This window comes from Rhopilema esculentum, chromosome 4 (assembly GCF_057945365.1).
Source record: "Rhopilema esculentum isolate cy_ngs chromosome 4, ASM5794536v1, whole genome shotgun sequence".
Lineage (NCBI taxonomy): Eukaryota > Metazoa > Cnidaria > Scyphozoa > Rhizostomeae > Rhizostomatidae > Rhopilema > Rhopilema esculentum.
In genome coordinates, this window is record NC_142818.1 from 4,811,853 (window position 1) to 4,827,789 (window position 15,937).

Sequence of the window (15,937 nt, forward strand, 5' to 3'; positions counted from 1 at the left end):
TAATTCTCTTTTGGTATCACCCTTTTCATTGCATTTCAGTATAATGTTAAATGATAGTTATCAAAAGGGGGAAAAGGGGGAAAAGGGGGAAAAGGGGGAAAAGGGGCAGTCGCCCCAGGGTTCCTTGCACCTGAAAAAAGACCAATGTTTAAGCAATTTGCGTAGGACTTAAAAGTATTAGTTTACTGTCATGAACAGATAATTTTCAAAAACCAGTGTACTTCCTGCTAAAAAAGTTTAAATATATACGTTTGGTTTGTTTCTTGAAATTCGCCAGGCTGGGTTTGCTGTTAGAAGCTATGGTGCTCTACATTTCCGTTTGGATTTATTAGACTAAGATTCGTGTAATATCTCTCCGTCCGAATCGAGGCCCTGTTTGAATACGAGGTTAAAGTTTGCTGAAAAGTTTCTTTGTTTATCAGGTTAATACATGAAAGCCAAGTAATTTTTTAAAGACTCATTGCTAACAATGGGCCTTTGCGAGCGTGGCGACGATCCAAACAATGGCAGTAAACTGTCTTCAATGGCAGTAAATTGATTTCAGACTGTCTAAAAATGCATTATGGGATGCTTGCGTAGCGCAATGGCTCATTGTTAGCAATGAGTCTTTAACTATTTCACCACGATTATCCAACGTCCAATCGCCTTAAAGTTGATATTAATATCTAACGTGCGATAAAAGTTTGGATTGTTGTGACTGGTAGTTCGTCTTGTATGAACAAGATTAAGTAAGCCAACCTCCATTAACTTGACATCATTTTTAAATTCAAAATTGTAACTTCTTTGTGTTACGCAAGCAACAGCAGGAAAATAAGCTTGTTATTGGTTCACGAAGTCGATATGATGCACCAGAACTAATTTGGAGTGAAAGGCATTGTATGTTATCTTCAAGCTGTACTGAAGACAAATCTGCAGAAAGAAACTTACTAAAAATATTTATCCGTTCACTGTAGATGTTCGTTATTAAGCGGTGTCCGTCATTACCAAGCATTCGTTTTAAAAAGGTGTCCGTTATTGAGAGATTTCGCTGTAAACAGAAGTTTCCAATTATTAGTGGTTCTTCAGAAAACTTGAATATAGCCCTTTGACCCAATCTCTTGTACACCACCTCTTTTAACGGTTTCATGTGAATTAGTTGAAAATAATAGGCATTTTAATAATCTCTGCCTTGAGCGATGGGATGTAACGACATTAGTTCAATTCTTAAATAAGATTAACTTCGCACGTATGTTTTATAGCATTGATAATGACGAATCTATGATCTGATTTCATTACCTCCTTGTTTTAGCTCAACGAAAAGTACCTTCACAGACCTTTGCGGCATAATAGAGTATTATCATTCAATTGAATCCTACTTGAGAAAGACATGACCTGAACTGGCTTGAAAGGAGAGGTAACTAAAAGACGTGTGATTGCTTTGTTGGGAAATTATAACCTTTCAATTGTAGTTTTAATACTATTTACACTATTGCAAGTGTAATTGAGCTTGTCAATAGTACACTACAGACACTTGACATATAGGATTTAGATGCCACGAATAAATGCACTAACTTTCAAGATCATGATGTCCCAGGCCAAATTTTACAAGATTTTTCAACAGAGCGTGGTTTAACAAGCTTTTCAACATTGATGCCAGTCGCCAGTAAGAAAACACAAGGAAAAGATTGCAGGTACGGCACAGAGCACGACAAATTACAACTGGAAGATACAGTTGCTCAAATTCTGTTAATTTCAAAAAAGCTCATGTTTGTTTTTTAAAAGTGCTTTAACTATCAACTTAGGCCTAAAACTGCTTGGAACGCCCTAAAGTATATATTTATAACGTCATCATCATGGAATGCAAGATAATGCCGCCGATTTCTGCAATGAGCAGCACCACCATGTACTCTCTGGCTTCAATAAACATTGTAACATCGATCCTGACCGTTATAGTAAACTACTGTTTTATTGCTGGAATGTTATGTCAGCCAAACCTGCTTACTCCAACCAACTTGTTCATAATCTCGCTTTCGGTCAGTGATTTCCTCGTCGGTTTGATTGTGCAACCCTTAGCTTGTGCCTTGCTACTTTTGATCGCGTCCGGATCAACAAGTTGCCTTTTGGAGAACCTTGTTTTCATATCCTTGAGTGTATTTTGCGGCGCCTCCGGTCTTTGCGTACCGGTCATAAGTCTAGACCGGTACATCAGAATGAAGAAATTGCAGTATTACATTAAGTATGTCAGCAAGAAGCGAGCATGTATTGCCATAGTTTGCATATGGGTCAACGCTTTGGCTTTTGCATTCACCCCATTTTATGGAGTACCCCAAGATATATTCTTCATCATGCTGATAGTCTATCTTGTCGGATGCGGGTTGGTCATGTCTATTGCCTACAAGTCTGTCGTACAACGATCCGTAGTTTTTAAAAGTAAGCATGGCAACCAGAATCAAAAATGCGAGATTATTTACACAAAGAAGAACGTACCCACTAGTTGTTCTAAAGAAAAGGAAGATTCAAAGGTTTCTTTTTCCGTGAGCCCTGAGACAGTTCAGATTGCTGGAAACATAACAGAACCAAATACGTCAGCGTGCCAATATGAATTTTCTGAGAATCCTCCGAAAAGTAGCTTGAAATTCAAGCCTTATCAGTCCCCATGCAAATCATCTGATAGCAAGATCCAGTCTTGCTTTCCATCCAAATGCTCGTCCTGTAGCGATGATATCGAGAGCCGTAGCAACAGCTTCGAGGCAAGCCAAGATACAACCTCGCCTAGTCGGTCTAATTCAGAGAATAGAAAGCGACTAGCCAGCCTCGAAAACACGCGGCAAATGCGTATTACCGTCACCGTGTGCCTGCTAGTTCTGGTCATAATCATATCGTGGATGCCGACGTTTGTCTTCAGTTTGATATGGGCTTTAGATAAAGAGAGAATGAACACACACGAAATGGTAATCACTCTTCATTACATCGCTCTTACCTTTGGTTTCGCTTGCTCGTGTGTCAATCCATTGCTATACTGTTCGAGAATTCGCGATGTGAGAAAAGCAGCAATAGCTGTCTTTTGGAAGACCTTTAAATGTGCTCCTTGTCGTAAGCAATGACACAACAGTTCTTTTGTGAATAAAACAGAATGTATGATATACTCGTTTAATACTGTGCAGTCCTCAAGTGTGTATCTAACCAGGGTTTCAAGCCATCCACTACGTTTTCTTGTAACGAATGGCTACTGCTTTAACGATTTGAATACGTATATTGATAGGTCCAGATCATTGTGAGAACTACAAATCTTGTTGGAATACTTTGAGATAGTGGACAATACTGAAGACAATTTGTTGATATGTTATCCCATAGGAAGTTTCATTAGTTTGGTTCCATGTTAAGGATGGTTTTATTCGGGTCGTGAAGGCAGTCAAATATGATAGAATTGGATTGTGAAATATTATTAATCTGACTTTTGCAGTTTCAGGAAAATTTGGATTTTTGGAGCACAATCAGCTATTAAGGTTTTATGCTTTATGTAAATTTAAGCGTAATTCCTAAAAAAAATTAAATATCGCCTTCTTATGATTTTGAGCTATTCCGAAAATTGACGGCATATGACAGTCCCGTACCCATTATAGCCACTCCGTTACAATGAAGATTTAACGTCACGTGATCTTTCAAACCTCGTTGAAACCTCCTCCATAATTAATTAATCTAATGTATGAGCCTCTTATCACTGAATCCTGCAAATTTTTCAGCGTTTTGGTCAACCTTTTCAGCTAAATCATCATTTAAAACTGCTTGTAATGTTACCAACGGCTTAGATTTGAGATTTTCTCCCAAATAAACAGCTTTTCTTCGACACCACTGAGGTGAAAGAAGGTCTTTTTCCAAAGTCTAAACGTTAATTCGCCGTGCTTTGGGTGAAACTCTTCAATTGTAACTCTTATCTCACAAAATAAGCGAAGAAATCCATGTCAAGCATGGTTCTGCATGGTGAAATTAAGTGTTACTTTCTCATATTATTTGACAAAAAGTAAACAACCTACTTGCCCTTCCTTCAAAACATTGAAAAAGTAGATAACAAAAATTTAAGAATGGCCACTGCCAGAGACCTAAACGGGTAAAAATAAAGTAAAAAGTGTGTAAAACTTTCCTCTGGTCGATTGAACACTTAATATTAAACAACTTACGTAAAAGATTTTTGGTCAAAGAATTTAAACTGCAATGCACTTCCATTTTGGAAGCAAACCTGCAGTTTTGATTCAAGACAGCCCTGGCAATAGCCATGGTCCAGGTAGACAGTGAATCAAATATAAATTAGTCTGTTTTTTGTAATTGTACGTCAACGATCCGTTCTTTCTTTTAGTTTTCTTGATGAACTGGATCTATAGCAGTTGCACAATAAAGTTTCATTTCGTTATTGTCAAATGGAAAAGTGTTTAAACTTACTACATCTAAGCCATTAATTGATCAAGAACATGTATTGATAATTCAATTGATCATTACCTGAATCCTCGACAAAACAGAATCAAAGCAGTTTTGGAAACGTGTGTAATTTTTTTTATTTCAAGAGAAGTCGTAGATATTTGGTAGAAACAAAATTTTGGAAACCAGTTCCCTTTCCTATGTTTTCCTCCGTTTGTTACTGGCTCTTTGTAACTCAAATATTCATTCAACTAAAACTTAGTTAAAATGTTGTTTTGTTTTTTCAAAACATACAAAGACAAATGACATGTTTATAAAGAAATAGAGGTTAATCCAGGCTTAAATTTGCCCGATCAACGATATAAACGTAATCAGTTTAGGATTAAGGTTATCTGGACATAAACGAGGCATGTTACGTAGTTACAAATGTCTAAATCTATCATGTGTTTAGCTGTTTCAGAATCGAGCTGTTTGCATCGCGGATGAAGGATATTAGACTGCTATAAGGCTGTACCAAGACCCCGTTTACACTATGCCTGATAAATTTTATCCGCATAAAACTTCTTCGGGTTGATTTGCGTTTACACTATGCCGCACAAATTTTGTCCACTTTGCCCTCCCTCTTACACTGTGCCGCATAACTGCAGTCACGTGACCTAAATCGTGCACAGAACGTCCAAAACGAAGTCATCTCTGGGCAACAGAATAACAGCTAAATTCCCGCCAACATAAAAATACATTTATATTCTCTATTCAGAATCTATGCTTCTCTTTCAGACGAAGTCCGAAGATATTGGCAAAAAAAATTAGGCAGAGTTAGTTTTAATAATTCGTTCTCTGAAACAAAATGACGCTGAAATAGCGAAAAAGTGGGGTATGCTAACACGGATGCCAATTTTACGTGGACTGACTAAGATGCTGCACTTTTTACTCGAGTATTTATCGACTACAAGGCAGCCAAGATGGCGAAAGGTCTTGATTGGGAAACAGTGAAAACTAAGTAGGAAAAAATAGGCTATTTTTTCCTAGCCAATCGCTTTCGAGCAAGATACGATGTGAATAAAATTTATCCGGGTAAAACCGTTTACACTGTACCGCATAGCTTTCCGAACTAATTTAATACACTTTCCAACCAATTTTGTTCGGATAGCCGCTCTCAAATTTGTGCGGATAGCGTGGGTCTAGTGTAAACGCGATTCTTATTTGATGCGGAAGAAACTTATCCGGCACAATGTAAACGGGATCCAAATCTAAACAGTTGTTCGGGAGCTGAAACATTTAGTCCTTTGTTTCGAAACAATACCGTCTTAACCAATCATCGTCGCAGGTACGCATTGTCAACAACCCCGAAATGGGGGCTAGTGCATGGTCTGGAAGACGGGCATGATTCGTCCCGAGCAAACAATGTCAATTGCTTTTTGTCATTGAAAGGATCTCATTCTAAAGATCGGTTGATAGAAAACATTTTTACTCCAGTTTGTGTTTTCCCACGGTCGGGTTCTCCTTTCACAACAGGCTATTCCGCTAATTTGATATTATGCTAAACTGGATTTGGGGATATAAAAAGGTTGCAAATGCTATACCTGGTATTGGTGGAGAATCTTTTATTAGTTGTGTATTATTGCTTTATTGCAGAGTGCTTGATAACGGAGCTGCTAACCAAAGCAGGAATGACAATCTACAATGATGTATTTTGTATTATCCAAATATTCGTAAAACTGCTAAATTAGTAAACAACAGAAAACTTGATATTTTTTTGCATTAAAATCTACAATTGCTATATCAAGAGACTGAGCAATACTGAAAATGTACACAACCGCTTCCTCTGAGTAAAATTTGAAACGAGTAAAAGGTTACATGATTTGATCCAGTTGGAATCTGTGTAAAAGCTGCTTTAAACAAGACTTTTTAGAAGAGAAATCAGAACAAATTCATGATTGAGTTATATTTACATTTATCTTATACATTTTATACTATAGAATGCAATCTGTTTGGTCTAAATAGATAGTGGACACCGAGTTTAAGGAATTTGAAACAGGACGTTTGGTAGAGGTACCATGTAAGTTCAGGCAGGGTCACGTATGCTTTACCCTATGTTCCAGACCACATTTTTTCAGTGGTTTGATATTAAAAGCCAGAAATATGTTCTCCAATTTACATTAAGAGTTAACAAGAATATTTGCTAACCATAATATTTGCTGGTTGAAGCTATGCAAACTTGATCGCTTCTTATTGTTTCCTATGGTCAAAAAATACCCGTGAGCGATGGCATGTAATAATGTAGAACGATGTCACAGATGATTTTTTCATGTAAAGAAATGCTGGTGTAAATGGGTAGGGTTAGTACTATCTACAAGCAGTTAGTGTTCATCCACAAGGTCTATTGTCCACAACGTAGGATTTTCCACATAATATCGATAGAAGCTCGTCTGATCTCTCTGATTCGCCAACAGTACAACAAAGGATTCATAGTGGACACTGCGAAGCCTAATGAGGCAGCAACGTAATAAAGCGTTACCATGATTGTGCTGTTATTGGAGGCTGGCACCCATAATGCCCATAGCAGCCAAATGACAAATGCTGGTAACCATGACAGTACTGCCACGGCAACAAGGATGGTCACTGTAACTGTCAGTTTCATCTGACGAGAGTATTCGCTTTCATTTCTCTTACTGTCTTTTGAAATCCTCGACGGCCACGCATTTATCGTTCCTGATGCACTGCCATGAATAGCAGAAGTAGCCGTGATTGTGCTTTTAGGTGTATTTGCCGATACCTTTCTTTGTGAATGGCGAATAATAGAGATGTAGGCCATTATCATTATGAAGGTGATGAATATCATGTATGCTATTAATAAACTGTAAAAGACAACCAGTGACACACCATACATTGGCATGAAGGCCATGATAGATGCATTTACCCACGCAACAGATATAACCACAGCTACGCGGGTTTTCGTTACATATCTTGAATAATATTGTAGTTTTCGCATGCGTATGTATCTGTCCAAGCTAATAAGTGGAAGACACAGTCCCGAAGCACCACAGAATACTCCAAGGGTAGCAAATGTTAGATCTCCCATCATGCAACTTCGTCCGTTAAGTAACAGATGTGTGAAAAACATTGGCTGGGTTACAAGACCCACTAGAAAGTCACTTAACGACAATGATGCTACCAATATGTTTGTTGTCGTTACAAGGGCCTCCTTACTGAAAATTCCGACTATAAAACAAAAATTTATTAACACACTTGAAATTGCTGTCAACATATTTACAATAACCAGAACATAGATTGTTGCTGGACTCATTGGAGTGACAGGTGGGAAAGTTGTACAATTCATGCCTGGCTATCTGTTTGCATAGACCAAGTTATAGTTTCAAGGAATAATTTACCTTTAACTAACTTGAGTCGTTAGTGGTGCAACAGCTTGCTCCTCAGCCCTTCTTAATTTCATTATTGTACTGTTTTCTTTTACTCTGCGTGATAGTTTGTTTCATTCAGTTCAACTTTGCAACCGCGAAACACACTTTGCTATCTGAAATCAATATCCACGTTTCGGATTTGTTGTAGCATCACGCTAGAAAATCAGATATCAACGGAAGCTTTCAGATTTGAGCAATATATCCAATTCACTATGAATCCTGATCATCAGTTTGAAGTGAATCATTTACTGTAAGTTTGCTCATTTTGACTTGTCGATATCCAGGAAATCAAACTGAATTATAGTTTTTCAATATTGGCTGATTTTAATATCTTCGTCTCTAGCTAAAACTTTCAATAATTTATGCTATCATATGATTTTCAAGAAGCTTGATAACTATTTTGCAGCTGTTCATATAGTCTACAAAGATTTCAGCAAACAAGACTTTGTAAAAATCTTCTTATTTACTTGCAATTGCCTTTTGAAAAGATGCCAGGAGAAAGACATTTTTGTATTAATATGAAGCTTTTCTCTTCTCCTTCCATTTCTCTAGCAGAAAATATTGCTATTCTCTGCTGAATCTTTGCAGATAAGCGTTGTTCTTTCTAAAACAATGTTTCTATTGGGGGGGGGGGCTATGTTGGCCAGATGTCTGTAGCCACAGCATCTAGATATTCGATTGTGTATAGTATCGGATAACACAAACGAGTTGTTTTAAGTATTGCCGATCATCACGTAGCAAAGCATCTTTTAACATAGTGAAGTACTGTCAAAAAGGATGGTGTAGAGCACGTGCATAATTTAGCATGATATTTCTTGGTATGGTATGGCATGGCATGGCATGGCATGGTATGTCATGGTATGGTATGGTATGGTATGGTATGGTATGGTATGGTATGGTATGGTATGGTATGGTATGGTATGGTATGGTATGGTATGGTATAGTATGATATGGTATGGTATGGTATGGTATGGTATGGTATGGTATGGTATGGTATGGTATGGTATGGTATGGTATGGGGTTGTGTAATGTAATGTTTTTTTCCGCATTAGGTTGCTTCTTGGTTGTTTGACCTCGGTAATTTAATTTTTACGATTTGCTGCCTGCAATCTGATCGAGCTTTAATTGGGCCTATTACAGCGTATCAGTTTCAGGAAAAATTCAAATGCAGCTCTTCTCAGTTTTTTTATTCGCCAACCGTATAATAAAGGATTTACAGTTGATGCCGCGAGACTGAATGTGCAAAAGGCATAGCTTAAAGAGACTATTGTTTCATTCCTGTTCGATGCGGGTATCCCTATTGCCCATAAAAGAAACACAATAAAAGTTGGCAGCCAGGCAATCACAACAACAGCAACTATGATTGAAACAGTTACAGTGAGTTTCAATTGTCTTGCATCTTCAGTCAACATCTTTGCTTTGTCCTTTGAAATTGAAGTGGATGCAGCGCTACCGGAGGTTTCTTGAATTGTTGCTCTTTTGTTTACCAGGCCAACTTTTCTTCGAGAATTGCGGATGACTGAGAAATATGCGTTGATCATTATGATAGTCACTGCTATCCAGCATGCAATGAGGATGCTGTAAAAAACAGCCTTTGATACAACGAACATAGGCAAAGATGCAATGATAAAAGCAACGATCCAGGTAAAAAGTAGTGCAAAAATAACACGCTTCTTTTTTACTATGCTTGTATAGAAGTAAAGGCTTTTCATGCGAATATACCGGTCCAAACTTATGAGCGGGAGGCAGAGACCTGATGCTGCGCAAAATGCAGAAAGTGTCATTGCAGTTAGGTTTTCTACCACGCAGCTCTCTATTCCACCCGCACTGAGAAGCATATGCCCAATTAAAAGTGGCTGCGTAATAAGGCCTACAAGAAAGTCACTCATAGACAGGGACATCACAAATAGATTTGTAGAGGTAATAAGTGTCGGTTTGCTAAGTGTGCCTGCAATAAAACAGAAGTTGATCCAGACACTTGCTAATGCTGTAAATGTATTCACAACACACAACGAATAAATAGTCTCTGATTTCATTGCAGCTACACGCGGCAAAGCTGTACAATTCATCTTGATTCAGCAATGCATCACAGATATTGAATTATCTAGTACATGAAAGTGGGCAGGCAAAAATGTTGCACAATGTGCTATCCATGTATTTGGCGTTGTTTCTTTGTTTTTCTTATAGCTGCATACGTTTCAAGTCTCTTTGAAGTGCCATATTAGCATATATCATGCCCTCTTCTATGCATATATCATGTCTATCACTGCCTTCTTCTAAAGCTAAAATTGTTTTTATCCTTTATATATGCTCAAATTACGGTCTCTATGGCGAGAAATCTCTCTGCAATTATTTAGAAATGAATGATGGATATGACCAAATCCAGGATAATAGATCATACTTTTTTAAATAAAGAAAATTATCACAAACAAATATTTTCTTAGTTCCAATCATTAAAGGAACTGTTTGGAGTGAAGATTGATTATTTTTTCAGCAATGAATTTTTCATTTGTTTATAAATTCATCCTATATACAGTAGAACTTTGAAAACTAGTTGTGTGGACTAGGATTTGAAAAAATGGACCTTTTGGAATGAGAAGTAAATATTGGTTCTGCAGTTAACTTCCCATCGGTTTACAAGTACTTCCGTGATGGCCAAAACTTGTGCTATCTAGTTAAGCAACTGTCTTTATGATCTTGAATGTTCAGTGTAGCTAAAAATATGCATTGGTATCATAAGCATAAATCCGAAGTGCATTAATCACAATCTTTAGTTAAATATATCAACTTGCGTCTTTTGAGCATGCGCAGTAAGTGTGCTGACAAACATGCTATGTTATTTTCTTACCCAAGGGAAGGATAAGATAGATTAAATCACATTTTGAAGAACAGCAAATGAAAGATGGGATTAAAAATGATACGTATTCATTATCAGAAAGGGATCTCTTTTAAGGAAGGTCAACCGTTTGTTTAAGGCCCAACATTTGTGCTGTTGTCGCTTTGAAACGAACCAAAACCGGAAAATGCGTAGCTGTATGTGTTAATATATTGTGAAAATATTTCAAAAACTTTCCGAATTTGAGCAGTCTATCTCCTTTTTTTAAGATAAAAAACTTTTGTGACCAGTAGCATTTCTGTTTTCGATGGTTTTCGTTATACGCATGCCTGTTTAAAGCAGAACTTCTTTGGCTTGGACTTGCTAGCTTATCTATTTTTCATTACAGTAAGTAGTTCAGTTTTCACGAAAAGCCTGGAGAAGTGTCAGTCAAGCTTGCCGGGATTCTTTCACTATTGTTATTGAATTAATGATTAAATGTATATGAAGTTTGGTGATAGCTAATAGATAGAACTTCAATTCTAGATATCATTTATCACATAAGACCAGCACAAGCCTAATCTAATATTCACAATTTTATACTTCCGCGAATTTTCCCAGCCGACACTTTATGCTAGTATAATTTAGAATAATAATTTATTTACACTTAATCACCACATCAGTGATCGTAATAATGAAAACTGACATTCAGCAAAATCGGAAATTGCATTGTAAGCTGCTGCAGAATGAGCAGATACATTTATAAGCATGAAACCGTGTATTTTTCAGATTTGAACGTATGGTGGTTTTGGCTTTTTTAAATTCCAAATCTTGGCCCCTTCCAAGCGTAGATCAGTTTGGTCCCATAATTGGCAGTTCTGGCTATTTGAAAACCGGGAAGGTTATATATTCTTGGGTTTTGGCTCAGTCTTTTGGTGTAAATTACTTTTTCATGAAAACTGGATTAATGCTATTAAAAGTTTTGAATACTACAAGGGGTAGCAGTAGGAGTAGCTCCAGGGGGATGGGTAAATAGGGAAGCTGTATCAAAAAGTTTCTAGAGACCACGCCCTCTAAAGTGCTTGAAATGCCCCTTTTAAAATATTGCAAAGAAAACGGTGACAAAACACTTATTTTTTCCCTGACTTTTTAATCTGATTAGTAAAAATCATACAATCAAAACATGTTTTTTAGAATTAAGGAAGTTTTCGACAACCAGCTGTTTTTGAATCGCCTACGACGCTATCAAGCACTAAACTGATTTGACCTGAATAAGACTTCCTCGTCTTTATTCAGACCTTGAATCTCAAAGATAATTATTGGTTATCCAGTGGATAATATTACACTGATCAATCTAAAGTTTCCTTTCTTAAAAGAATCTTTTTTCTATAAGTTGGCGCAACTACTGCCTTGCCAGAACAATGATCTTGTAAATGTATGAAGCTGTTGCAAATTGTGTCAAACGAGTTCTCAAGAATTTTTGCATCCATTGTTTACCGATGAGAAAAAAATGTTTTTTGCAGTTCTCTTTTGTGTCACTTTGGATCCCCGAATGGTCTTGCGAGAACTCTAATTGTGATAGCAGAATATAACCTTTATTGTGAAAAGGTCGAAGATAAACAATTGTTACAAAGAAAAAAATATAGTAAAGAGGCTTAAGAAGAGATAGGGCAAGCAAAAAATATTCTGATTACTAGAGATGCTGAAACAGAAACGAGAGCAACCAGCACTGCTTCTGCTTTGACAAAAGTGGTTTGAATCGAAATGAAAATGGTCGATTTCACTAAAACATTTGATTAAGGATCTACCGCTTCAATAATGTGTTGTGTTAAAAGCAATAAAGCTTGTCCTTTTTCATTTGTAATGTACTCTTTTGCACATTGAAAGCAGTTAGGTATGCTTTATCAATACCTGCTTCATTTTATCACTTCGTTTTATAGCTGTATATATTTAACTTGTTATTCTGTCCCATGCACAATGATTGTTTTTAATTTCCATGCACATCGATTCTAAAACTGTGAGATAGAAAGACGATGGGTTCTGTCGGTTAGCACATGCTATTTGTTTTATTGAAGCTCGTTATATTTTCGAGCAGAAAAGATCATTGGGAAATTTTTTTTAATTTTTTTGCATATCAGGGGTCACAGAAATTTTTCAAAATCACTAAGATCTTTTTATCAAACTAATAGCTTCGATTTTGTCCCAAATACATCCAACAATGTCGGGACTGCTAATTAAGGCTTTTTTGTTGTTTCGGGCAAGAAAAGATTTTTTTGAAAATTTACTTCGAAAATTTAAAATTTTCTTTTGCATATCCGGGGTCGTAGATTTTTGAAAAATGACTAAGATCTTTTCTCAAAATATGAGCTTAAAATTCGTCTAAATAACCCCCACCCCCCCCCTCTCTCTCTCCTCAATGATCTGGGGAATGTATAATAAGGCATTTTATGTTGTTTGGAACAAAAAAAATTTTTAAATTTACAGTTTTTGAAGTTTTTTGCATATCTTTTTCTCAAAAAAGGAGCACGAAATTCGTTGAAAACAGCTTAAACGGTTAAAAACATTTTTTCAGCATTTAAGGCTACTTTGATTATAATTTTGCGTTCTAAATTTTATCAATTTTTAAAGGTTTGTTGTCAAGGATTTTTTGACAATTTTTTTCAAAAGTTGGTCCAATAAAAAACAAGCTCAATATTTTCATAAAGCTTGAATTTTTCCTGCTTCCTGTTCTTTTTCCTGTATAACTTTAATTCAAGTAGCCCTTTTTGGGCCTGATATATTAAACATTTGTTTTTATGCGTAGTGTGTATATGTCCCACGTGAGTGAGTTGGTTGGCCATAGATACCCCCAGTGATTCTCATCACCGGCCTCATTATTACTCTCTGAAATCGAATCGAGGTTCCTTGATGTGTTTACTTACATAAGTTTTGGTTACAAAATCGTTGTCCAAAGTTCTTCCATCTGATGATTTTTAGTTAGATAGCCCCTTTGGGTGGTTGCATAAAATAAAGATGACGTACGGTGCCTGTTCAGACTGCAGTTGCAGGAAATCAAGCAATAATGATAGAATTTCAATCGTTGTGTACATCTTTGTTTGTTTGTTTGGTATCGGGTCGTGGCTTGCAGTTAATGGCATCTGGATGGAATTACCAATTCTTGTAGAACATGCACCGGAAAAATGGAGTTTGCCCTCATACCTCACTATTATCACAGAACTTGCAAATATAGGGCCTATTTTGTACTTCGTTGGGCATAAATTTAAGCCGAAAATTGTGCATGAGAGGTCGGGTGTATGTATTATCATATTTCTTGGAACTACAGCCTGCATTTTGCTGGCATTTCTTTGGGACAGGACATCCTTTGTTTTTGAAGCAGAAAGAAGTACATATCTGATAGTGTTGTCTTTTTTTGTAGCCTTGGTTGATTGCACATCAACAGTGACATTTTTACCCTTTATGGCCATGCTTCCTGGAGTGTACATGACCGCTTTATTTACCGGCGAGAACTTGAGCTCACTATTACCAAGCCTCTTTGCTCTAATTCAGGGAATAGACCACCGCACTAAAGTCTCTAATACCATTTGTGGTCAAAATAATACAATGTGCCACAATGTCACAATGACTGCCTTCACTGGCTTGAATTTCCGTCCAAAGTATTTTTTTGTTTTCCTTGCACTTATGATGCTAGTTTCAGGAGGTGCATTCGTTGCTCTCAATGTTTTGCCACAAGTGACTGTGCACCACGTCATGAAATTTCAGGAACTACATAATTCGGGCAAGAAGAACCTAAGAAAATCAATTAATCAAGTTGTCTCTTGTGAAGAAGACAGACAATCCTTGCTTGACAGCAATTCATTGTTAGCTCAGGAGCATCAAAACTTCCCATCAGATTTATCATTATCATCCTTTCCAGGAAGCTCACTTGAGCTGTCTGTTGCTACAAGTGTATATGATGACCAAAAAGTATTTATTTACTTGCTGGTCTTGCAAGCATGGATCAACTGTGTCAGCAATGGTGCAATTTCACAGATCCAAGCATTTGCATGTGAGCCATATGGCACTATGGCCTACCACCTTGGTAAGTTCGAAAGGAAGCAATTCATATAGGGTCACTAATGATAATGATAAATTGTTGCATTCAAAATCCCATAACCATTCAAAGGAATGAGTAGTAATCTATCTTTGCAAAATGTCTGAATATACATTCAAACCTGAAAATTTATCTACTTCATTGCATTTATTACATTTTGGAAAAATGTCATTTGACTATTTTACAAGTTGTCAAGAATCAAATTGTTTTAGATTTGGATTCTTCAACTCATAGGCCAGTTCTTCTAAAGCTTTTTCACATTATTACACAGTAAACTGTTATTTTTGTAGACATGTGGCAATACTGGTGTCTTTTTATACATTTGTTGTCAATTTAAAGTCCTATTAGTGATCTTTACCCTTTGCCATTTGTATACTTACTTATTACTACTTTATATTGAGCTTATTGGCTATTTATGACTTCAGGGAAATTGTACTGAGTTGCCATAAATTGTATTTCAGCTGTAACTCTGGCTGGCATTGGAAGTGCAATAACATGCATTGCTTATGCTTGGTTACCAACAAAGTCTATCAAGGTTATATCCTTCTGTTGCTTCCTGTATACAGCACTTGCAGCATACATTATATTTTTGGCAGCTCAGAGTCCCAATCCTGTTTTAAAAGGGACAAGCTCTGGAAGCACACTTGTGGTAAGAGCCAGTTAATACATATTTAATATCCTTTGAGTTTTCTATTGACAAACTACATGCAACCTGAATACTTTATTAATGTCATCTAATATTTTATTGTGATTTACCTGTATACATCCTTCTCCCTATTATTTTAAAAGCAAAAGAAATTGTTTCTGACAATACTCAACCATCTGTAAACATTTTTTTCAATAAATATATTTTTGTTCTCAGTGTAATTTTTTCTTGCAGGTTCTTGCATTTTTGCTATCAGGCATTTTTGTAAACTATGCAAAGGTTGCAATTTGTACAATGTTCAGAGAAAAAGGTCACAAAGAGCTGTTTTGGTGTGGAGCAGCAATACAATTTGGTTCATTTGTTGGGGCCATTATCATGTTTCCTTTGGTGAATGTTGCCAAATTATTCAATCAGTAAAATTACTGATATTTGATCCCATTCTTTTAAAAAGTAATTTTTCCTAAATTTATATCCATGACTTTGAAAAAGTTATTCAAGAATGCAATGTACAAATACTAAGATGTACAATAAATAATTTTTAAATGTTATTTCTTCAGAGAAAAATTTTAGCG

The 15,937-nt window shown here is 36.5% G+C and overlaps 4 protein-coding genes across 7 annotated transcripts in view; 2 read left to right on the forward strand and 2 right to left on the reverse strand.

Moving 5' to 3' along the window:
- The window catches only part of LOC135691174 (HAUS augmin-like complex subunit 4), a 25,261-nt gene extending 20,681 nt beyond the window's left edge, over positions 1-4,580 (forward strand). For 2 of the 3 annotated variants that reach the window (XR_016145289.1, XM_065208961.2), the window contains one exon: positions 1,289-2,001. Coding sequence is in view for 1 of the 3 variants with exons in the window: in XM_065208960.2 (XP_065065032.2) it covers positions 1,833-3,083 (1,251 nt within the window). In the remaining 2 variants the exon portion in view is untranslated. Of the gene's footprint in view, positions 1-1,288 lie in introns of all 3 variants that reach the window. The other variant, XM_065208960.2, reaches the window with a different exon arrangement.
- LOC135690469 (alpha-1D adrenergic receptor-like) lies at positions 4,236-8,600 on the reverse strand. The gene has a single exon (XM_065208033.2). The coding sequence runs from the start codon at positions 7,730-7,732 to the stop codon at positions 6,773-6,775; it is 960 nt and encodes a 319-aa protein (XP_065064105.2). The 5' UTR covers positions 7,733-8,600; the 3' UTR covers positions 4,236-6,772.
- Positions 8,601-8,654: 54 nt separating this feature from the next.
- LOC135691181 (adenosine receptor A3-like) lies at positions 8,655-11,041 on the reverse strand. Its single transcript, XM_065208974.2, has one exon. It carries the CDS (start codon positions 9,881-9,883, stop codon positions 8,936-8,938), a length of 948 nt encoding a protein of 315 aa, XP_065065046.2. The 5' UTR covers positions 9,884-11,041; the 3' UTR covers positions 8,655-8,935.
- A 2,485-nt stretch (positions 11,042-13,526) lies between these two features.
- LOC135691173 (solute carrier family 52, riboflavin transporter, member 3-A) lies at positions 13,527-15,930 on the forward strand. 2 transcript variants are annotated; one of them, XM_089116023.1, is made up of 4 exons: positions 13,779-13,920; positions 14,045-14,707; positions 15,181-15,368; positions 15,600-15,930. In XM_089116023.1, exons 2-4 carry the CDS (start codon positions 14,086-14,088, stop codon positions 15,780-15,782), a joined length of 993 nt encoding a protein of 330 aa, XP_088972149.1. In that variant the 5' UTR covers positions 13,779-13,920; positions 14,045-14,085; the 3' UTR covers positions 15,783-15,930. The 2 variants fall into 2 exon arrangements, with proteins under 2 accessions (XP_065065031.2, XP_088972149.1); XM_065208959.2 differs by having other exon boundaries at positions 13,527-14,707.
- Positions 15,931-15,937: the final 7 nt, after the last annotated feature.